Genomic DNA, 24,981 nt, shown 5'->3' on the forward strand with positions numbered 1-24,981 from the left:
ACCACAGACACCACATCCTAAACCGCTAGCCAGCTAGCTGGCTGGCTGAATTGTTCAGTAACTGTATGACTGACACTGGCTGTCTGTGTGACTGACTGTTCATTTTCTGGCTGGCTAGAGGACTGCCAACTTTCAAAAAGGATCGTAGGGCCACAATGACATATTTAGGTATCCAGAGTAGTAATTTGTCTGCAACAATGAAACGGACAGACATGGAATATAAATGTTCTTTTTTGTTTTTGCCCACCATACTGTTATTCTTGCTGTAGTAAACTTCTCAAACTTTGTCTACATAATTTCGGTCATTTTACAATCCTGACTTTTGAGTAATTGGGCAGAAGTCTCTATTAAAGCCCAAAGCTGTCACCTATCACCTGGAACGGATTAAGGCCCGGGCTACACAATACACATATATGGATATTTTTCTAAACACCCTTTTGTCTGTGCACTTGGGTTTTTGGCTGCTAAAACTGAGATTTTTGTAAATGGATAAAAAGATTTACCAAAATATCCGATTCAGTGTAATGTAAACTGGAAGCTTTGAGAAACAATTTGTGCATGGCCATTGCACAGCCTTTTTTTACTCGTTTCCAAAGGTTGTATAAAAATCCCACCCGTGTGAATGAGTGGTACAGGCTGCTCAACAGCGGACATAAGTTTACCCTTAACACAACTCGTGCCTCTTAATCTGAAGGTTGCTTGTTGCCTTGGTGCCGCGCCGTTTCCTCCGTCGGCCGCCGCTATTATTTTGAAGGGCTGGAAGGGGGTTGTTTTTGTTTTTTTGGATTATCACTTGACGGCAACGATTACGTCATCTAGTCACATGACAGTGTGAGCCGAGAAGAGAAAGATGGCTGCGCCCTGCCATGTGTATTGTTTACATCAGATCTGGTGCAAAATGGCTCAAAATGGCTCTTTTGGATTAAATGAAGTATCTTTATGGGCCTCTCCATTGACTTAACATGGAGGAGCTTCACTTCGCGTGCACGCCCAACGTGCGTTTTAAACAAATCGCGGACATTACCGATGCGGCCGCGACCGGGGCGACATTATGTAAGTATTAATACATTTACTGTAAATACAGTAAGATTGACGGTGAGCGCTGTCAACGGCGTCATGTAGTCACCGATTTGAATGACGGTGAGGATCGTCTACAGCAGCAGAACAGTTAAATGTCTTGATTAGCTTGTTAGCTTAAACACTGTTCAAAATGTTCCATTTCTGGTTGATTGGGGAAAAAAAGCCAATAATGTTAGAATGCTAAATGGTCTAAAACTGTGTAGCTTCAGTAAATTCCAGGATTCTTTCACTTGGACATGCAACCTATAGAAGGGTGGACAACTCAAATTTATGGAAGGATACACTAAAACGCAGAGCAATGCACCATGTATAATGCTCAATTTATACTCGTACACCATATGATGGTGTCGCTCACTGAAAGTAGCCGACCTACACATGATGTGCTATTTTAGATCTCCTTAGTGTTGGTTGATGTTTATAATAACCAACAGAGTTTCAAAGTAGATGCCATTGAGGTGCCTTCAGTCCTTGTTACTTTATTAACACACTCTCTTCCAGGTATTAACTAACTCATTCACTACCAGATTTAAATTAATTTATAAAGCCCCCACTACCAGGCTCCCACTGTATTTTCGATTATCTGCGGACATGTGCGCGTTTGTTATACGATTTCCGAAAACAGCGTCGACCTATAACGACTAGGAGCAGCGAGCAGCCATATGTGGCGCTCGGGGAGCGATTAGGGGTTAAGAGTCTTGCACAGGGACACATCGACACATAGCTGACTGACCGGGAATCGTACCTGCGACAACCAGGAGCTCTGGCTCCCTAACCACTCAGCACCAGTTCAGCCCCATTATTAAAATAACAGGTATAGCACCGGAATCGGATAAAGCCCAAACGATACGCAACCCTGGACAAGAAGAATCAATGAACAAATGCAAGTAAAGCCTTCCCTCCACTTATTAGTGAGTGTCAGACTGCAACTTGGAATGTAAGCTATTGGACCTGGTCCTCCTGGATCATTTCCCACACTGCCCCATAAACAAGAGCTGTAATTGAGTGTGTGTTTGTGTGGGGGGTGGGGGGGGCACCAAGAAATGAGTTTCTAGTAGTTCAGTGGTGTTCTCTGGCCTTAGAGCAGTGTTAACTGATCTGACCTGATGTAACATGGGCCTGCTCTCATACCAGACAGTCTGGCCTTCACTCAACATTTAACAAGGACGCACACACAGTGGAATCTGTAAACAGTGTAAATATATGTATGTGTGTGTGTGTGTGTGTGTGTGTGTGTGTGTATGTATATATATATATATATATATATATATATATATATATATATACCGTGTATATATATATATTGTAAGTACACACAGTCTGAACAAACACTCACAAACGTATGCACTTTGCGGTCAGATTCCCCTGAGACGTGGCGAAGGGAGAAGTTCTGCCATTTTCACTGTGTGTGTGTGTGTGTGTGTGTGTGTGTGTGTGTGTGTGTGTGTGTGTGTGTGTGTGTGTGTGTGTGTGTGTGTGTGTGTGTGTGTGTGTGTGTGTGTGTGTGTGTGTGTGTGTGTGTGTGTGTGTGTGTGTGTGTGTGTGTGTGTGTGTGTGTGTGTGTGTGTGTGTGTGTGTGTGTTCATATACGGTCTCCGCATGGCACTAGCCTATATTTTACTGTGGTATCTGTGTGTCCCAACAAAGTTCCTCGGTCAGCTGTAGCCTTGGGCCATCATACATTATCCTCACTGGCATTCAACCCACACTGGCAAACTTTCTCTTTATGGCAGCATAAATATGCCACTGCCTACACATGGAAGAATTCGTTTTACATTTGTGCACAGCCGCACACACACACAGTCTCTTTATCCCCAACTCGTATCAAATGTAATTCTTAAACAATTTTATATGATTCTTTTTTGTTTCTTCTGTTTCGTGTCACGGGAGCTCTGCTGTTTCTTGACTATCTCTCTGTTCTCTTTCAGTATTATGTGCCAAGAACCTCGCAAAGAAAGACTTCTTTCGTAAGTAACTTGTTCACCTTTAATTCTCTTTCATTTACATCAGTCTGAATTATTGTTGTCTCTAGAGGGGGAGGGGTTTGTACATAAAACTATGTCTCAGTCTGTGGCCAAATGTCTGCCATTTACACCTGAACATATGGCCGTTTTGGTGTGTTTATAAATTGATAGCCCTTTTATTTGGCAGCATAGAAAACGCAAACTTTCTGTTTGAGGCTTACGGATTGCAGGCTCATCCAAGGGGATGATCCATGTCCAGTCTACATGCTAGACATCCTTAAAGTCATACTATGTATTAAGTAACATTTCCAGGTTGTTATTGATATAAATTTACAATGGCATATTTTTCACAATTACCACTACATTTTTAGTTGCCCCAAATTGCCACAGGCACTCGGAAGTGGACATTTGGACCTGGAAATGTGTTTGTGTTCATAGGTTGCTCAGGTAATGCATACCATTTGTGACACCATTGTGTTACTTTCCAAAATATTCTCAGGTCTCAGACTCAGAGGCAGACCATACATAAGTGGCGTTTCCATAAACTTATTCGAATTAGGGAAGCGTATTATCAGAAATACGCATTAAGACAAAGCGAATTTAGCATGTTTCCATTTGCGGGTGTCATTCGAATTAGCGACGTCGCAAGAGTTGATCGGGCTGATTTTTATCAGACCGAACCTGAGCACTGCACCGTCTGCACGTCTGACTGCTGTGACTCGGTCGCTGTCTAGTAGTGGGAAGAAGGTGTTATCATCATCATGGCCCCAAATAACTTTTAAATACAATTGGCGACGAGTCTCTTACGAAATTGGCAAGAGTTCCTCTCAATACATAAAGCTACCGGTTCACCGGGAAAACCACGGTCGCGTCGCTGCAGTTGCACAGTGCAAGTTTTAGCGTCCTCTGGAAGGTCAGGTGGCCGATCTGCAAGCTCTCAACGCGGCGCGGAGACGTGGATGCGAGCTGCTGCTGTGCCTGTGAGCTTGTAGATTGGGCACGTCAGGCACGCAACACCGTGGGATGAGGAAGGGTTCGCTCGCCACCGATGGCTTGAGGTGAAAACGGGAGGAATTTACACATGGTCCGTGTCACTCCGTGTGTAACAAACAACAGGTTTGTTTTGTGGGCTAACGCTATACCATGGACAAAGCGGCAGGGGATGAGGAAACGGACCTAGAACGTCATCATCTATTCGCATGTATTGTCTGACCTGTTTCCATTCACTTAAGCGCATTTAGTTTATTCGATAAAGGCTCAAAATCCTCCTCCAAGCGGATAACTTTTTTTGCGGATAATGAAAGTTTATTCGCATTTTGAAGTGTTTCCATAAAAACATTTTGCGATTAAGCCGTTAATGCGCAAAAAGTGGCTTTATGGAAACGCCACTATAGATACATACATTTAAGGGGAGGTGCTTCTGGGGTTTCATTTAAATTGACTTCTCAGTTCCAATGACGATGTGTCGCCTGAAAGTCTATAATAGTTTAAAAACCGTAATATTTCTTTATTAAAAGTGTGTGTGTGTGTGTGTGTGTGTGTGTGTGTGTGTGTGTGTGTGTGTGTGTGTGTGTGTGTGTGTGTGTGTGTGTGTGTGTGTGTGTGTGTTGCACATAACTCAGGGACTCTCAGTTCCTTTTATGCCCATATGGAGAGATATATCTGTTTGTCTGTCTGTCCCTTTTATGCCATATGTGGAGCATGCTGATGTCATCAATTTTTCATCCTTGTAACCATGACATAGACTGGCCTCCAAGTACTCTGATAATTGTTGCATTAAGTACTCTAACAATGGGTACAATGGGTGTTGCATAACAGGAGGGGCATCGTTCCAGACAGCCATCGTGAATTAAGGGATTTGGGAATTTAAGTAGTACATTTAAAGTGCGTGTCTGTCTGTCTGTAGGCCTGCCTGACCCATTTGCTAAGGTGGTGGTGGACGGATCGGGCCAATGCCACTCCACAGACACAGTCAAGAGCACACTAGACCCCAAATGGAACCAGCATTACGACCTGTGAGTATGTTGCTGCGGTGTGGAGATTTTCCCATCAAATGATAAACTAACTAATTCCTATGCACATTTCCACATTTTACTTCACTATGTGCAGTCTCTGACTTGGATAACTAGAATTACCATTGTCAGTATTGACTTCTCCAGTATAAGTGTTTATTATTATTATTTTAATTGTTTACCTTCAACCTGAAACTGTTCATGCTTGGGGGACAACATAGCCCCATTTGACCATTGCAGTCCCCATTTTCTCTGCAATAAAGTTGCATTTTTGCCAACTACTTCCCACAAGTATTTCTTGGGTTGTGTCACTATAGCAGTACCGTATTTTCCGGACTATAAGGTGCACTTAAAAGCCTTTAATTTTCTCAAAAAACTACAGTGCGCCTTATAGTCCAGTGTGCCTTATAAATGGATCATTCATTGACATTGACATTCCCTTTAGCACAGCTCCATCTGTTGGATGCATAACGCAACGGTAGCGTCTATTATGTGCGCCTTATAGTCAGGTGCGCCTTATATATGAAAACAGTTTGAAAATAGACCATTTATTGACAGTGCGCCTTATAGTCAGGTGCGCCTTATAGTCCAGAAAATACTGTACTTCCTTCTACACCTTTTCTAAGCTGTTGTCCTATCATTAACACCTTTCTCTTACATGATGATCATTCATGGTTTGCTGGAATAATGCCTGGAAACTATGGCTTTGGTCCTTGGACCCCTTATTATATCCTTCTCTGCTTTACCTAATTGCTGAAAACGTGAAATGTCTGCCTTAACCCATTTAGGCCTAGGATTATTGACTGCTTTAACTGTTGAAAAATAGCAGATATACAAGCTCACAGCGCGGCACCGAGTGCCGCACTGTGAGCTTGTAGATCTGCTATTTTTTGAAAAATCATGAAAATGTATGCAAATCTTTCAATATATATTTTTTAAAGCAAACGTTTGTAAGTCAAATCTCTGCTTCTGGGGGTCCCTGGAACAACATATTTTGAGATGGGGTCTGTGGCCAAATACCTGTCATTTTGGGGGTCCTTGACGTGAAAAATTTTGAGAACCACTGATTCAGAGGAAGGATTTAGAAGTCGGGTCAAAGATCGCGTCAAATATATTCAAAGACTTGCACTCATTTTCACGATTTTTCAAAAATAGCAGATCTACAAGCTCACAGCGCGGCACCGCGCTGTGAGCTTGTATATCTGCTATTTTTCAATAGTTAAAGCATAAAATAATGGTTAAAGTGGTTCAAATCTAACGCGACTCGGGCGCGTTCCAGGTATTTGAGAGTTAAAAGAAAAGGCCATAATTCCAAGCTGGCACTGTTATTAAAGAATGGGAGTGATTTACTGACTGTTCAGTCCCAACTGTACAGTACATTTCAGGAGTGTAACAAGCTATAAATAAGGAATTGCCGACCTTGACCTTTGAACACTAGATTGCACCATATGTCAGATATAGATTTAGAGATCTAATATGAAGTTTAATGCTCTAGAGTCTAATGTTGTTTTGATGATATAGTGTTGAGTCGTTACAGATTCTCTCTTTCTCTCTCACACACACACACACACACACACACACACACACACACACACACACACACACACACACACACACACACACACACACACACACACACAGCGCCTTATTACAGTCACTTTGTGCCTCAACTAATGAATGAGAGAACTATGTTCATCTTCATTGCTTGGTGCCAACCACTTAAAAATGTAATGAATAAATTAAAGTAGACTCTTCGTTCACACATGTCAAGCATGTTTCTTCCACATATTGTTGATGTTAAGCATGTTTTATTTTAAGAAGTAGTCTAGGGGAGAGCTATTATCGTTAATTATTTCTTGGTTTAATATGAATCTCTAATCTAATATGAAAATCAGTGCATGCATTCTGCCTTGACAGCCCACATGTTCTATGATATTAGCACAAGATCTGTAATGTTTAAATCTGAGTCACCAGACAGATGCTGATGAAATGATGTGTATTTTTATCCAGATACATTGGGAAGACAGACTCTATCACCATCAGCGTATGGAACCATAAGAAGATCCATAAACGACAGGGTGCAGGCTTCCTGGGCTGCATACGACTGCTCTCCAATGCCATCAGCAGGCTAAAGGACACAGGATGTAGGTCTCTCTCTCGCTCTCTTGCACTCTCTCAGTCTTGAGATCACTCAGGCTGGTTTTCAAGGTTCATAAGAAATCCCTCATAATATGGGGTCGTGGTATAAAACCACGTTTGAGAAACCCTGGTTTAAACAATGTTTTCAGGTGTAACTCCTGATTAAAATTGCATGCATTCTTTAATGGAGCATAAATGTATCCACTAATGGCATAACATCTGAGCTGCATCCCAAATGGGATATAAAATGCACCCAGATATGAATTTGCCACACTGGTTTACATGCCCTCCTGTCTCACTCTCCCTGCAGACCAGCGACTGGACCTGTGTAAGCTGAACCCCTCAGACAGCGATGCAGTACGGGGACAGATCGTAGGTAAGACTGGACGCGCGCGCACACACACACACACACACACACTCAAGTTTGCAGGAGAACTGTATTTTTCTAACCTATTATGTTTTATATTTTCTGAAATGTTAATCTTCAATCTTACACTGGAGATCAATGGACAGGTGGCTTGGGCTGAAACTTTGTCCAAATACACTCACACTCGCTCGCTCCATTCATTGTATCCTGTTTGTTTGTTTGACCCGTGTGTTCCAGTGAGCTTACAGACGCGAGATCGCATTGGCAGTGGGGGTCCTGTGGTGGACTGCAGGGGGCTGTTAGAGAATGAAGGGTGAGTTCTGCAATGGGGTCCCACGGTGGACTGAAGGGAGCTGTTCTGCAATGGTACTTAGGGCACTATCAATGCAGATTGATAATAATTGTCTTCAGGTATTTACTAATATGCAAGCACTCAGTACAGGTACCTGTTGAGTGTCACTTTGACTCCACTGATGTAAACGCAGCATTTTTAGCCACTTGGTTCAGGTCAATAACATGTACCAAAGGTCACGGCCAAGCCCCCTTTTCCAGATGTGAATCTTGCCTTGCCTAACCTCTGGGTATTGGAAGGTTGGTACAAATAGGACCAATGCCTCCCTGCTTGGCACTAAGTATCAAGGCTTGGATTGGGACCAAGTCCCTGTTACATGCTAGCGTCATGTCCTGGGGGTGTACTTGTACATTATGGCTGGTGGATGTACTTGTACATCAAGCCACGTCACGTTACAGAAACAGGAGATGGGCCACGTGTCTCGGCAAGGCTTACTTGTTTCATTGTGTAGGCTCACCAGATCACTTGTGGGTGCTGATCCATAGATGAGGAAGGCTGTGGTAGAGAATAATAATTATAATGTTGTAGTGTTACAGGTCGGTCACAGCAGGGCTTATCCTCTTGATCCTCTTGCATCTCTATGATCCTACAAGTACAAAATAAAAAGCAGTTGACCCATCATGTGACTGTAATGACTCAAAGAAAACAAGATGGAAAAACAAGACTTATTTGCTGTGTGTGTGTGCGCGTGTCCAGGGACTCCAGGCCCGTGTTTGAGGGTTGTTTCAGCGAGGAGCCACTGCCTTACTCAGACACCACCGGCGCGGCAGGGGGTGGGAACTGCCGCCTCGACTCACCCAGTCAGGAGGGCCGCCTTCAGACACAACGAATCAGAGGCCAGGACTCCCGAAACCATGGCCACACCCCTCAGAACAGACCGCATGGGCACCAGTCTCCTGACCTGCCTGAGGGATATGGTGAGTCTGGATCATAATACATCTAGTCAGTCAGTGACTCTGTGTTATATCTAAGAATAACGTGATGACACTCATCAATAGAGAGATTTTGTGTACAAATAAGTACTTCAAGATGGAAAATGACCAGAGCGAAGTCTGAATATACCTAAAACATGGCATATTTTCTTATCATCAAATCAGCATAAAGTTGAGATTAGTAATGTGTGTGTGTGTGTGTGCGCGTGTGTGTGTGTGTGTGTGTGTGTGTGTGTGTGTGTGTGTGCGTGCAGAACAACGAACCACCGTGCAGGGCCAGGTGTACTTCCTCCACACACAGACAGGAGTCAGCACCTGGCATGACCCTCGGATACCACGGTAGGATTGCACACCACCCAACTCTACTTGTCCCTCAACACTGCTCTTTCAAACCCACCAGTTTAAAATTGTTTAAATATCTGAAACTTTAGAGTTGGTCTTAATGGCTCGTTAAAGAAATCTGTAAACTCACTCCTGTAAACTCAGGGTTTCTACACTAAAAGACAAATCACATTAAGCTCTTAAGCTGATCACCCAGAAGGATGGAGCTAATCGTGGTGCCTCAACTTGCGTACCGTGTAGTGTTGTTATGCTGGGAGACAAATGGTATGCAGCCAGGAACAATTTTTAACACCAGACTCCCAGACACCTGAGGCAGCCTTTTTCTAAACAAGACACAGTCTAATTACAGTGTGGCCTCACTGTCCAATCTTTAATTAAGTAGGTTGGAGAGGCTTCTTGTCGGTATCAGCCAGAGCGCGGGAGTCTATCCCTGTTACCCAATGTGCTAGATCTCTGGTAGATGGATTGCTGAGGTGGAGTTCTGCACCTTATCAGCTCTCCAGTACTTGCCGCACCCAGGCTGTGCAACTCCTAACGCTGAGTTGGTGGTGTTCACTCCCAAAATGACTTTTTTTCTAGTGATTACTCCCGCCATGGAGACTTGAGTTCAATAATGTTTTTTGTTGCTTTCCTAAGACAAAGATTTGATTAGATTCAATTTACCCCCATTGATTCCGGATGGGGACCCAAATTGGGTCCCCATCCGGAATCAATGGGGGTAAATGTACTAATATCACATTTTTGTCCTAGGAATGCAATATATACAAAATAATATTATTGAACTCAAGTCTCCATGGCGTGAGTCCAATCCAATCTTGTCCAATTTTTAGCTAATGATAGTAAGTTACTGTGTGTGCAGTTTATGAATGAAGCTGCAGAAATCACAATGGAGTGTTCATTGACAAAGGCACACTGTAGTACAGACTGGCTTGTGTGAATATTGACTAGTATGGTGACGTCTACGTTTCCTATGGCCAAATGGAAATGGCAATCTTTATACACAAAAGTGCGTCACAAGAACAATGTTGGTGTTGTAACTAAGATATTTGGTGAGAAAAGGTTATTACATGCTTTCACACATTATCTGGTTTGTTCGGCATAGCGGCACTTTGGTCTGCTTTTGAGGGCTGCATGGATACAGTACAGACAACCCCTGGCTTGGCCTTCAGCCACTCCATAAGAATGTGTACATCTAGTAGTCTATTCACTATCGCTAGTATAATTCACTCCTTTGTTGTAAATGTCCATTCCTAGAAGTAATGTATTTCTATTCATTGACTTACAGTAGGAAATCTAAGCAGGAGACAGGCTATTGCTGACAGACAGTAAGAAAGGGAGATAGTGTAGGGCAGACATACTGTAAGAAAGGGGGACAGTGTTTTGCTGGCTGACTGATTGTAAGAAAGGGAGACAGTTTAGGGCTGTAGTTTCAAGGTGCTCCTTTTTTGTTGTATTGCGTGTAGATCAAATAGTATTTCCAGTTCTTGATTCTTAACAAAAGCCCTATTGCTGAATTCATTCCACTTTTACAGTGCACTGAATCCAGGTCTGTTTCCCCAATTGTCTATGACAGAAGCAGGGGACCTGAGCATGAGACTGTTTGCTGACATAGATGTTCCAGTTCCTAGATATTATTTCCACATACTAAAGATTCTCCATTTGGAAAAGACAAAGCAAAACAAATGTCCTTATTTCCTCAAAGTACATTAACATTTCCAAGAACAAGTAAAGTAGCATACATGCAGCAGCATCCTACTGGTTTCGTGAGAGATAAAGGTTTTGTGGGAAGAAGAGAAGAGTTCTGGCTAATTTGACATACAGGACATTCTCTTGTGGTTTCTGTGTGCCTCTGGGCCTGTCTCTATACGAGGTGTAAGGAACACATAGTATGTAGGTTCATGACTCATGGAGAGAGAGAGTTAAGCTGGCACAGGACAGAGTTTGAGCCCAGACTGGCACCTTTCTGTGTGGAGTTTTCATACCAATACATCGATTTAGGGACTACAGTTGTTGACTAACATTGGCACATATATGGTGATTACTTTTGATGAATGTGTACTGTTCCTTTAAATTTAAAGAAATGGAAAATACATTAATTGTGTAAATGAAAAGAATACGGCCAGCAAAATTCACACCTTTTCATCAAGTTAGCTGATATCCTCAACTGGAGTGAATACAGCCATGATGTGCTTGTGCTCTGCTGAGCTCCAGGTTCTGCTAAGTGCCTTGCTAGTTGCTACCATCATCTCATGGCTTATGAAAGTTTGTTGTATTTTGCTGGATTGTTCTAGGGACCTGACCAGCGTGAGTTGTGAGGAGTTGGGTCCATTGCCGGTCGGCTGGGAGGTCCGAAGCACAGTTTCCGGTCGGATCTACTTTGTGGACCACAACAACAGAACCACACAGTTTACAGATCCCCGCCTACACACCATCATCAGGTACACACACACACACACACACACACACACACACACACACACACACACACACACACACACACACACACACACACACACACACACACATACACACACACACACACACACACACACACACACACACACACACACAGTTACTGTACACTTACTAGCAGATCCTGTGTGTTCTATTTTTAATCCTCATGTCCACCTCTCTTTCGTCTCTTCCCTATTTCCCTCCTTTTTTTCCACCCTCCTCTCCCTCCATCCTACTTTTCCAGCCAACACTCCCAGGCAAAGGAGTCCTCCCAGGCTCCTCAGATGGAGGTGGGGGGTGAGGAGGGCGGGGGCGTAGGAGGCGACGGGGAGATGGCGGTGCGCTACGAGAGAGACCTGGTCCACAAGTTGAAGCTTCTCCGCCATGAGCTGTCCCTGCAGCAGCCCCAGGCGGGACACTGTCGCATTGAGGTGTCCCGGGAAGAGATCTTTGAGGTACAACACACAAGGCAGACCCAGGACTACGCACATGCATGCACACATTTGTGTGCACACATACCCTTCACTCACAAAACAAACATGTATACATACGAACCAAACAATACACTCGTGATTTTGTCTGCCTCATACATCCGTGCACATGCATGCACGTGTGCCTGCCCTGTGCGTCCACACTCATACTCACACAAACAGATTTGCAGTCACACTGTGGTTGAATAATTCAGGAACATGTGGTACTTCCTTTTACACTCACACAGAGAAAGAACAATACTGCCCCTGAGTAATACACTTGTTGTGGCACACAGCTGTCTAAAGCGACTGGCTGCTGATTGCAGCAGCCATAACCATGCCTACTACATGTTAGTAAATTCTCATATGCATGTAGGTCTGTCGCTCTATCTTTCTGTTTGTCTTTCTCGCTCTCTTTCTTTGTTTGTCTTGATCTGTGTTTTTCCTTCTGCCTGGTTCTGGATTATGTTCTTATACATTGTGTATGTTTGTGTTGACCTGTCTGCATTTAGGAGTCATACCGTCAGATCATGAAGATGCGGCCAAAAGACCTGAAGAAACGTCTGATGGTGAAATTCAGAGGAGAGGAGGGCTTGGACTACGGTGGTGTGGCCAGGTAGTCACTCTTAACCTCCATGGACACCTTTTTTTACAGCACTGGCCTTTTACAAATGAATTTCTTCTAATTTCTTTCTATTGGAACAGATGTGTTCCCACACCTCGCCAACATTGCAGAAATCTAACAGAGTTAGAGTTAGAGTTACCTTTGGCCTGAACTGCGCCCCCCCCCCCCCCCCCAGCTTTTTTTTGAAAAGTTTTTTTTTTTATGATGACGTCACAATCGGCAGATGACGTCACAATCGGCAGCAAATCTGGACAGCCTGTTTTGAGAACCCGTGGGATACTTTTAACCTTCGCCTTCAAAAAACCAGAGAAAGACACAACGGTCAGAAATGGGACTTTGTGAGGATAGAAGGTGCTAGTGGGACCCCAAAAAAAGGTTTTAAAATAGGAAAAGTGAAATTTCATGGTGTATCACCTTTAAGCTGGAGTGTTGCAGGCTCTCTGCTTTACTGCAGTCATCTCTCTTTAACTATGAACCTTAACCTATTACTATACACTGGTTTTCTAAGAAGTAAGTAAGAGTAAGAAACACAATTATTATAAAAGGCACCTGACCTGTGAGTGCAGGTTTTTGTCTCTAATTTAAGTGTACTGTGAAGTCTACTCTGTGGTTAAAATAAAATAAAAATAATAATAACAGGGATGGGGCACTATTGGGGCAGAAACACACATGCTATATTGTGTTAATCCAATGCTATCTGTGTCTTACTGCATTTTGTATGACTTCAAATACGATGGTGCCGTTTGCTGACAAGCAACACCATGTGACACAGTCATACGTCAGAATATAAATTAACCGTCAACTCTCCACCCTGGTTGTCGTTAGGGAATGGCTGTACCTGCTGTGTCATGAGATGTTGAACCCCTACTATGGCCTGTTCCAGTATTCCACTGACAACATATACACACTACAGATCAACCCCGACTCCTCCATCAACCCTGTGAGTGCACACTGACATACACACGCGCACGCACTCACGCTATCATTGTGATAAACCCTTTTTAAGATACTATAGTACTTTTTACTTGTAAGTTCTACAATTAAATCTATCTTTCTGTCTTTCAGGACCACCTGTCGTATTTTCACTTTGTGGGTCGGGTGATGGGTCTCGCCGTGTTTCATGGTCACTACATCAACGGGAGCTTCACGCTGCCCTTCTATAAACAGCTGCTTGGGAAACCCATCCAACTCAACGACCTGGAAACCACTGACCCCGAACTGCACAAGAGCCTCGTCTGGATCCTGTGAGAGCGCACACATGCACACAAATACATGCACTTAAATCATAGACCTCACAGACAAACACAAAGAATGGCTATTGCATGTACTGTACTGCATGTGTCATTCACTTAAAAATTTATAGATATACACATAATACTGTACTCTACAAAGACATGACTTCACATGAACTCAATTACAATACATATACACATTTCTGCTAAATAGTGCACACGTTTAAAGGACAACTTCATATTTTGGATTGTAATTAGAGAAAAGAAAAGATGAGTGTTAAAATGTTTTCATTTACTGCTTTCTATTGATTTAAATGATTATGATTTCAGTGGGTGGGGGCATGCATACAAGGGGCTAAATATGTATTTTTAAACCATTAAGCCCTTTTCCAAGATGCACCGCAATCTTTCATGGGCAGATGTGACTTTACTGACTTATGGGGGCTAGTAGTGTTACTGTAAATAGTAATAAATAAATTGCCGGCTTATTGTGTCCAAAAAGAAATATTTAACCACTTGTACGCATGCTCGCTAAAACAAAAGCAGTACATGTAAACACTTTAACACACTAAATGTTGTCCTTTAAGGGGTACACCAGATCCAGATTTCTGTACAAAACATGGTTTTATTGTGCCTTTATTATGATATGAAATGTGCTTCTTATCTAGCCTCTGGACCCAGGCTATTCATTAAAAAATAAAATAATAATAAATCATTATCGCCGATATGCAGACAAGCCGGGGAGGAGGGGAGCATGCTCTGAGCAGAGGGGGCGGAGGGGAGGGCGGGCACCAATTGGGAGCCGGTGTTCGGTTTGATTTCCAGCCCAAAGTGTATCTGTCCCTCTAGTCTAGACCTTAGAAGTGGCACGCTCGACAAGGCTACACAGTCTCTCATCTCCTGCATTGTGTGGTGTTTTTGTGTGTTTGCAGAGAGAATGACATCACATCCGTGCTAGACCACACATTCTGTGTGGAACACAGCGCCTTTGGCAAGTTCCTACAGCACGAACTCAAACCCAATGGACGCAACATCCCAGTCACAGAGGAAAACAAAAAAGAATATGTCAGGTAATAAGCAATGGAGTTAAAGTGCATTTACAGAAAGGCTGTTTTTACCATTGCTAAATAATAAAACAGCAGGGAATAAATAAAACTATTATCATTATTGTTACTGATTTCTAATCCCATTTCCAGGTATGTAAAACATTTGTTACTGTATCCTCTGAAATCCCAAGACCTGCCATGTGTTTTTATTTCAAAGGGCCCCAGTAGAGGGGGCTGTTGATATCCTTATAGAATAGCAACTTGCACTCAACAGTGTTTTTGTTATTTTTTTATGAATGTATTGGTTTTCATTGAGGATTTATGCACTAAGACTAGTTTCAATAGAAGAAAAATACACTGTCTTGAACATACAGACTATTATTAATTTTGATCACAAGAACATTGATGCTCACTGTGGCTTAATGTTGTCACACTGGGAACTGAAGCCTAAATGTGTGATACTTTATACTAGTTGTTTAATTTCGTCATATATAGGGAAATAAAGAAATGTGTAAAGTCATGCATGTAATTATTTACAGACTTATTGTAATTACTGATACATGGATCTGTTAGTGACCTTTGACTATTGCATGCACCTCTTACAGGTTTTGGATGTGCAGGAGTCCCATATTTGTTCAGATGTATAAATATGTTCACTTGTTCAGAGATCCAGTGCAATATTTAGGGACATTATTATCATGTATCTTGTTTTTTTTATTGACTCATCCGATATGTATGTTTGTTTCCTCTCAGACTTTATGTGAACTGGAGGTTTATGCGTGGAATTGAGGCCCAGTTCCTGGCACTACAGAAAGGCTTCAGTGAACTCATCCCACAGCACTTGCTCAAACCCTTCGACCACAAAGAGTTGGAGGTATGCACTGTGCCTGTGACGGCTCAACCAATAATCCTGATGGGGATCTCTCAATTTCTTTGCTCTTCATTGTTAACCTTCTAATTCTCCCTCATCCAGTTGATCATCGGTGGCTTAGGGAAGATAGACCTGGCCGACTGGAAGGCCAACACGCGGCTCAAGCACTGTACGTGTGACAGCAATGTGGTGCGGTGGTTCTGGCAGGCTGTGGAGGCCTTCAGCGAGGAGAGGAGGGGACGCCTGCTGCAATTTGTCACCGGCTCCACCAGGGTCCCGTTACAGGGGTTCAAGGCACTGCAGGGTGGGTCACGCACCGACATGGAGCCTACATTCTTTGTTTTGTTTTGTTTTTCTTGCTGATTAAGTATATTGCAGTGCGCTCATTCACATACCATGCCAATGTTTATTCAGTATACATTCTAAAAAGCTCCCTACAGCCCAATTAGAAGTTGGAATGTTTTCATTTGCTTTTATCAACTTTCCGAGTGTTATTACAAATACTCTCAAAGGAAATAGTAATAAACAGTAAGTGTTTAGGTATAGTATAGGTCACTTTGGTACTCTGAGATTAATACATTGTCAAATTTATATTGAGGTTTTTACCTTGGATTATACATATTCTTATAATTATCTACATACTAAATTGGGAGCTTAGTGCAATCATCATAGAAACAATGAAAACTACAATGTTTGTGTAAAGATGTACAGGTGTATCATCATAGAACAGTGATAACTAGAATGTATGTGTGTAAGGTTCTACAGGTTCCGCAGGACCAAGGCTCTTCACCATCCATTTGATAGATGCCAACACAGACAACCTACCCAAGGCACACACATGGTAAAGACACACACAGACGTGCACCAATGATAAATGAATGTAAACCTATCTGGTTGGAGGGATGTATGTCACTGTGATCACAAAGTAGAGCTGGTCAATTAACCGAAAACATATCGATACCGATATTTTGAACCAATAACTGACAATCGAATAATCAAGAAGTGATCAAGAGTGATATATATATATATATATATATATATATATATATATATATATATATATAATTCTTTTATTTTTTTTATTTTTATTTTTTTTATGTCAACAAACCAACACAAAAAGATTCTAATCATTTAGTTAGTTGAATACTGTACCTAACCCTGTATTATACTTCATTGTACAATGGAGGTGTACAAAAATAACAGAAATAACCAACCTACAAGCTCACAACACATCATGACGTATTGTGAGCATGTAGATCTGTTTTTTAACTATTATATTATTTTTATTATTCAATAATTGTAATTGAGGCAAATCGTGATATTGATTTGAGGTCATATTGCCCAGCCCCATCACAAAGCATCATTGTCTTTTTTTGTACCACAAGTAACAGCTTTGTCTTTCTTTGTCATTCTGTCTTCATCTCTAGTTTTAACAGGATAGACATCCCTCCATATGAGTCGTACGAGAAGCTCTACGAGAAACTCCTAACGGCAGTGGAGGAGACCTGCGGCTTCGCTGTGGAGTGATCCATTCACATAAACAGACACGTTGTACTCGCACTCATGCACACACCTACACACCACTTTGTGACCTTTTAAACACACAAAGTAGAGACACAGGCCAGACACAACCGAAGAGGACGTGGACACTCAAAAAACACACATGCCTCCTCCAGCAAGAGAAAAAAAAAACTAAAGAGAGAGAGAGAAAAAAACAGAAGTATTTTAGATTTTTTTTTTTCAGATGTTTTGAAGAAGAGCATTTTTATCCTTCAGTTTTAACAAGCTATGATGTCATTCTTCAGAACACCAACTGCAACAATGACTTTTGACAATGACGTTTTCTGATGATACTCCAATCAACACTCAAGCTCCAGACAGAATCAGCCAATCACATACGAGCCTGTGAGCAGAGATCTCCCAATCAGATTGTCTGAGCAGAAAAGACAGACGACTGATTGCCTTTCTGTCTGACGAGCAGATTAATTGACTTGTACTCATGCTTCGTGTTTAACCACTGTTGTTTATCCGAACGTATGTGTGCAGACATGTGTGCATGTGAGAGAGCAAGAGTGTGAGATTGTATCTACATCTCTATGAGAGTGTTTGTGTTACGCATGGCACCTGGTTATTCTTTGTAAAAATGATCAAATGAGCCTGTTCCTGTTTTTTTGTAACTTTATGCCTCTTCAGTTTGTACCTGCAACCACTCTGATCCACTCTGATATTGATCGTTAATGTCTGATTTTATTATTATTTATTACTAAGTGATTACTGACCATGCTGCTATATGCTCCACAGTGAGCCCACACTAATCTCTTCATCTTTATGCCCCATCGTGGTTCAAGGGTCAATTCATTTTCAATTCAATACAGGAAGCACATTCACTTTTAATTCAGCCAATTTAGGAAGTGGATTTTGTAGCAACCTAAAAATGAAATTGGGTGAAAACTCTTCTTGTTGGGGTCTGAAGTTGAATTGTATGTCTAATTTAGAATTTCCACATTACAGTAATTGAACTGAAAGTGAATTACCCCCCCTTCCCCCAAACCCAAACCTGAGAGTGACAAGAGCTTCATATAACAATATTGTTCTATATGAGCCGAATGGATGGATGAAATGAGCCCAGAGGTGATGTAATTCCTCTGGGTGATTGTGTGTATGTGTGTGTGCGCGAGCGAGTGAGAGAGAGAGAGAAACGCCTGATTTATACTTCATCGTATGATGGAGTTGTGCAACAAAGATGTCAGATCTACCATCTTGTCGAGCTTGTGAGCTTGTAGACCTGTAATTTTTGGCAAGTGACTTCATCACAAGACGGAGTATAAATTAAACATAAGAGAGTGTGAAATATGCAATAAAATCTCCAGACTTTTTTTATACGTTTCTCCATCCGCCATCTCCCCCTGCCCTTTTTTTTTGTGCCTATGATGGTTCTCTCGATTTTGTTCTCTCCCTGTCATTTCCTTCCCCTATCTTTCGCCTCCTGACTGTTGGCTCAAGGGTTGGGTGGGGATTAAAGGTTCCTCTTTTAGGCATTCATCTGGAGACCACCGTGAATGAACAAAGATCTCTTTGACAGTCCTCAAGCCTCCAGAGAAATGAATGAAATCAAAACCTAAATGTTGAATAAATGCCGTGGAACGCGTTGGGATGGGCTGTAGGTTGAAAATGACTGTTCTGCAGTATCATTGCGATCTACATTTTCTATAGGTTCTGAGTTTATTGTGTAATGGATGCAAGAGTATTGTAACTTACTATGTACTAAACATTTATGAAAAAATTCAATGTAAATAAGATTATATTAAAAGAAACTAAATTGAAGATATTTTCATTAATTTGTATGTTATTTTAAAAGGGCAATGTCCTTAATATTTGTGTGTGTGTGTGTGTGTGTGTGTGTGTGTGTGTGTGTGTCCAAATGTTTGCAGTCTTGAGGGACAGATGGATGTTAAGAAACAATGGCCCTGGTTCACCATTCAGTTTCAAACTATGGAATATATGAATAACGAACTAATACAGTACATGTTTGTCAAATACGCCAATCGCCAGAAGCTAAATTAATGCTTACCGGTATATAAGCAGAACGACATTTTTGGAATATGACGATCCATAATTCCATTGCAAGGTGAAAACGGATACAGTATTGATCCCCAGGGGGCTTCTTTTCATTGTGGTCCATTATACTCAATTCATCAGTAAAACATACATTACAGTTCAATACAAATACAATATAAAACATGTTGGATTAAAGCTCGGTAGAATCATAAGATATATTTACAGAGAAAGGAGAGCAGGGAGCATGGGATTCTACTATCAAGTGTTATATGTATTGTATTTTAAGGACAGGAATTCTTTTTGCTTAGTTTTGAGTTTGGGTGGGGAGTCTAGATGTATTTTGGGTCAGTCCACATTTTGCAGCATAGTAGACTGCATAAGAGTGGGCACATTTATGTTAAATTGTTATTTTTTCTAAGAAATTAAAGTAAGACTTAAGTATATTTTAACATGCGCGCATTGCACAGAACATTATTATCAGACTTTTTACCGTTTAGCGAACAGATTTACCGCTCAAATTCTTGTATAGCCAAAATTCATGGAAATTATGCACTTTTCCCCAAAAAATGTATCCCACAATTTTTGTGACCCAATTTTTCACTTAGTGCCAATGCCTATCCTGAGCGCTACTCTTCCTCTGCCAACCTGGGCAGAGCAACGGACTGAGCTCATGCTTCCTTCAATGCATGAGGAGTCCAAGCCGCTGCTTTTCACCTGACAGGGAGTTTCCCAGGTAGGATGTAGCACGACTAGCGCGTGGAAGGAACACGTTATTCCATCCAGTTCCTTTCCCCTCCATCAAGCACCCTGGCTAACCAGGGGGAGGCAGTATAGAAACCAGGATTACTACATGTTTTGAAATTGTGGGCGTACCTTAATTCCCTGGGCAGCAAGACCGAACTCACCCTCCCTGGGGGATGCATTGAGAACATGCAAACTCCACAGAAAAAGGCTGTTTCGCCTACCCCACCTAGGGTGTGGGCACTGATGATGCACTATAGAGCCCACAGGGTCCTTTGGCGGGAATTGAACCCTGGACCTCAAGCTGTGAGGCAACAGCTCTAACAACTGCACCACCATGCCTAGTTTTGTATTTTTGGCATATTACGTATCACACCTAGTGTGAAGGGATTTTGAGGAACAATGTTAAATCCCTGTCCTTTCACTTTAAGGCTGCTCAACAGCACCACTTGAAGGCTTGCCCATATAGTCTGTTTCAGAATCAGAAACTCCATATACAGACAGGAACCCCCAAATAAGACATACATTCTGTTACTATTTGGCTTTGTAATCACTAGCCAGCTCTCACAGAGAGACCCCATAGGCCATAGCGCTTAATATTGATGACATGGGGACAGGGATCTCCATATATGGGCATAAAAAGGGACAAGGACGGAATTAATTTGCAAGTGTGACTCATCACCACACTGGTTAGACTGACACAATATGTCCATATATTGACATTCCCAGATATGGGCTTAATATTGATGGGCATAAAAGGGATTCTATTAATGTGATTGGCCAAACAGGGCATCAACTGGAAATCAGATGTACTGGCCTTTTCTTGTTTCTTTTTTCGCTTTTCAAAGTGCTCAAAGCGCTTTACAATGGTCCATTCATTCATACCGTACATTGGGAAGTGAAGCAGCGAACATTTGTAGGCCTATATAGTAGAGCCCGACCGATATATCGGTCAATTCGATATATCGGTCGTTTTGGAGCAATCGGTATCGGTATCGGTATCGGTGAATTATTCCACCGATATCCGATATATAAATTGTCTGTAACGTGTCTGCGGATAGAGCATGAAACCCTGAGTTATATAGGCCTATGTGTGGGCAATACCAGAATTATCCAGCAGAGTGGATAAAAGACACATATTAATTCATAAACGAGACAAAACACAGCAGAACCCCCAAATTAAAAGAGTATTATTATCCAACAAGCAATAGAAATTGATAACTGCGACCAAACTCAAAGTTTGACATGAAAAGCACAAAAAAAGCAATAATCTGACCATTTATCCGAGGGGCGAGCAGTCAATTAAATGATCTTAAATGAATAAAAAATGATTTTTACAAAACATCGGTATCGGTATCGGTATCGGTGCTCTAGCACTCTCCAACATCGGATATCGGTATCGGTCGGAAAAAGTGGTATCGGTCGGGCTCTACTATATAGGCCTATAGACAACATGCCTGGCCACGCCCCCTACTTCCGACCGGAAGCCCTTTTTTGGGCTTGATCGTAGCGCGATTTCCTGTTTACGTTCATCTGATCTGATTCTCCTCTTAACTAATGAGACGGGATTGTTTTACTTTGTAATTTTACTTTGTAACTTATGTTAACAATGTCACTTAATGGCAACACTCATCCACTCTGCTGATAAATAAATGAGTTGTGACGATACACACCTGTTCTGCCATCATTCAATGTTATGAGTTGGAGGAAAAAAAAAAGAGATCTCAATTGAAACAATTGCCATAGGCTTTCTTGGGCGTATGCTTTTAGTTGACCTTGTACTAGTGTACTGTCATGAAACTACCTTTTTTCATATGCAAACTTCTTAAAAAATAACGCTATTTAAATTGTTTCAAAAGCTTTATACCCTGTATATATATATATAAAATGTCACAATGCGACATAGCTTTTTACACAATGCTGTACTCCCTCCAACTGCATGTCATATTATATGTTCGCCATTTTAAACTGTTTTTATTTTATTTGACACTTGCTTTGGCAATATAAACATGTCTTCTCATGCCAATAAAGCTCCTTTGAATTGAATTGATATAGGCCTACAAATAAACAGATTTGTGTATTTGAAAGCAAGCATTGAACCTAATCAGTATTTCATGGAAGCGAATGTTGTATGATTTCTAGCTAGCAAACCTTTTCCCTTCAGAACGCTGGTTGATCATGTCAAACGTTGTCATCTCCATTCTCCTCTGTTCTGGGATGAAGTCACAGTTGGCTTGTGTTGTGTGATATGCATTAATGTTTTTACAAATAGGCCTGTCAACAACTCAACCCACTCCAGAATAGACATAATACACATTAGCCCACCTATTATGTGCATCCTATGCTGTGTTCATTTCACTATATCACTGTAAATCATCGATTTAATCCTAATCAAGGCAATATAAATATCCATTCATATTTAATGCTCATTTAATCATTAAATCCTAAACTGTCACGTCAAAACAATGAATACATTTGGCTTTAATAGATACAAAAACAAACTGGATTAATTGAAAATGACAAGTGTTTAAAAGCATTCCTTCAAAGCATCATTGGGAACATTCCTTATCTCAATAACACAATATACAGTACAACATTTGAAACCCTCAACAGTTAAAAAAAAAAGGCATGGACAAGTCAAAGAAAAGTGTGTATAAATATTGTATTGCAATAAATATGATGAGGAGACCCTCACATCTGGCTTCATTGGTCCTGGACGTACAGTACAGGTCTGAAAGACAGAAAACAATTGCATTCACAGATACAACTGAAGTATATCTGATCAGACAATAACGCATAATAATTCAGCATAATATCAACTATTGTAATGAAGTGTGGGATTTGAGCAAATGCTGTTTAGACAGCCTCTAGTCCAAACCTCTACCAAGGCAAGACGAGACCAGATTAGGCTTGTTTGTGTTTCAACTGAGTTCTAAATCCTGCTCTTTGTTTAAATGGCCACCTGTGGACCCTAAAGTCATAAAAGACAGTGAGACCCCAGGATATATGTTGATAAGGGCGTCAACAGAGCAGCTGTTAAAAGCTTGTCTTGTCTTATCTGGGAACACATTTCAAAATACAGGGTAACCTTGTACTAGTTAAATAATCGATAAGTTGGTGAAATGTGGTTAAACACATAGTTGAGTTAATCATATCCTATCTGTGATGATTCTGTGACATTCAAGAAGAGACTACATGCTGATCTTGTCTTCTTGACATACAGTAATTCTTAAACTGTAGTACCTTTAGCATTTAAGGTTTACACTCTTTACATTGTCAGATGCAAACACATGTTTAAGGGTTTTGGTTTATATAAGTGAGACATACAGTATACACATTGAATAATAAGGTAGAACTGTACTTTAAGACATTGCATTTACTTGGAGTAAAAATATCTGATCTAGGTTGTGAGTTAGGTTTAGGTCTGACATGAGATCTTGACATGAGACACATGGTAGGGTAATCTATTTTGGGAGGTCTCTGCAGGCAGCGGAAAACTACAGAGCATCACCAAGCCAGATCTTTCGTTAGATTGGAGACAGCTGATTAGATGACCTAGGGGTTTGACCCCTCCTCTGCTTTTCCCCCAATGCTTGTGTAAGATGTATAAAATGGGACTGCAAAATGTATCTTAGTTAGTAGAGAGAGAGAAGCCCGCAAACGGCGGAGGACTGTCGGAAGGCTGGTAGCTCCGGCTTCAGCAGGAATGCATTGACTCATGGAATCGATCTATACTCTGTCAATAAAGGAACAACGCTATGGAACAACAACACTGCTGTCTTCATCTTTCCTCCCAAGTCCTTCCTGGACCTTATAGAAATTCAGTCTAATCAAGAAGTCTAATTTAGGAGCTATTCCAGAAACTACATAATGGTACCCAAAACCCTGATTTACTACAGAATGATGCCGAAACCCTTATTGATGGGGTTTTTTTGGGACTCCACACAAAAGAACTTCGGGAGGACGCGAGGAGGACTTTGATGTGATGGCGTTCGGTTGTTTTGTTCCTTTTGGACTTTTTTGGCTGTGAGTATGTTGGCGTGAGCAGAGGACAGTCAGTGTTAGAGAGGCCTCGGTCATTTTTATGTCGAGATGTTTTGTTAGTCACTCTGGTGATAATTTTTCTAGGCCTACGTTTTGTCTAGTCACTCCTGTGTTAGCCAGTTGTTAGCGTAGGGCTTTGTCGTATTTTTGGGGGGTATTTTCCATTTTTTCTCCTTTATTCTCCTTTTTCATTCATTCTCTTTGTTCAATGTTTAGGTTTCTGATTGTTGTTAAGCACAACTGAGGGCTGCTAACCTTAATTTAACAGTAAGGCAATTTTGGTTCTCTTTTCTGTGAATTTACCTATTTTCAGCAGTTCCGTTTCGGCTAGAATAATTTGAAGCTTTTTCGTTGAACAATTACCATTTCCTTTTCCCTTCTTTTCTTGTGTGTGTGTTGAAGAGGGGTTGTTTTCTTTGTGTGACTGTGAATGTATGAGTGTGTGGGAGAGGAAGTGTGTGTGTGTGAAGGGGCTGACAAGGGCCGCAGCGCACATAGGCTGCATATACAGTATGGTCAGGGGTTTATAGGCTACGTTTTGGGGTAACTTGTTTTTATTAGGGGTATTGATTTGAGTTGTCGAGATATATTTGTGATATCTCGAAGAGGGGAGGGTATAGGTATAGGTATAGGTATAGATCGTAACAATATCATTTATTTATTGGGATTTATTGGGATTGTAAAGGACGTAACATAATTAATGTAATTGGGTTTTAATGTGGGATAAACATTTTGAAGACAAAGGTTAAACTTTA

General features: G+C 41.4%; 1 protein-coding gene across 2 annotated transcripts in view; it reads left to right on the forward strand.

Annotated features, from left to right (window-relative positions):
• The window catches only part of smurf1 (SMAD specific E3 ubiquitin protein ligase 1), a 36,164-nt gene extending 17,022 nt beyond the window's left edge, over positions 1–19,142 (forward strand). The window contains exons 2-18 of one of the 2 annotated variants that reach the window (XM_080723792.1): positions 3,006–3,044; positions 4,948–5,056; positions 7,064–7,197; positions 7,503–7,568; positions 7,797–7,872; positions 8,608–8,828; positions 9,098–9,182; positions 11,477–11,623; positions 11,884–12,094; positions 12,622–12,725; positions 13,560–13,674; positions 13,800–13,978; positions 14,899–15,036; positions 15,766–15,886; positions 15,986–16,187; positions 16,640–16,724; positions 17,311–19,142. In XM_080723792.1, the coding sequence (XP_080579918.1) occupies positions 3,006–3,044; positions 4,948–5,056; positions 7,064–7,197; positions 7,503–7,568; positions 7,797–7,872; positions 8,608–8,828; positions 9,098–9,182; positions 11,477–11,623; positions 11,884–12,094; positions 12,622–12,725; positions 13,560–13,674; positions 13,800–13,978; positions 14,899–15,036; positions 15,766–15,886; positions 15,986–16,187; positions 16,640–16,724; positions 17,311–17,410 (2,132 nt within the window). In that variant the 3' untranslated portion in view covers positions 17,411–19,142. The remainder of the gene's footprint in view (positions 1–3,005; positions 3,045–4,947; positions 5,057–7,063; positions 7,198–7,502; positions 7,569–7,796; positions 7,873–8,607; positions 8,829–9,097; positions 9,183–11,476; positions 11,624–11,883; positions 12,095–12,621; positions 12,726–13,559; positions 13,675–13,799; positions 13,979–14,898; positions 15,037–15,765; positions 15,887–15,985; positions 16,188–16,639; positions 16,725–17,310) is intronic. The other variant, XM_080723793.1, reaches the window with a different exon arrangement.
• The last annotated feature ends 5,839 nt before the right edge of the window (positions 19,143–24,981 follow it).

Source organism: Nannobrachium achirus (genome assembly GCF_963921795.1).
Source record: "Nannobrachium achirus genome assembly, chromosome: 4".
Taxonomy (NCBI): Eukaryota; Metazoa; Chordata; class Actinopteri; order Myctophiformes; family Myctophidae; genus Nannobrachium; species Nannobrachium achirus.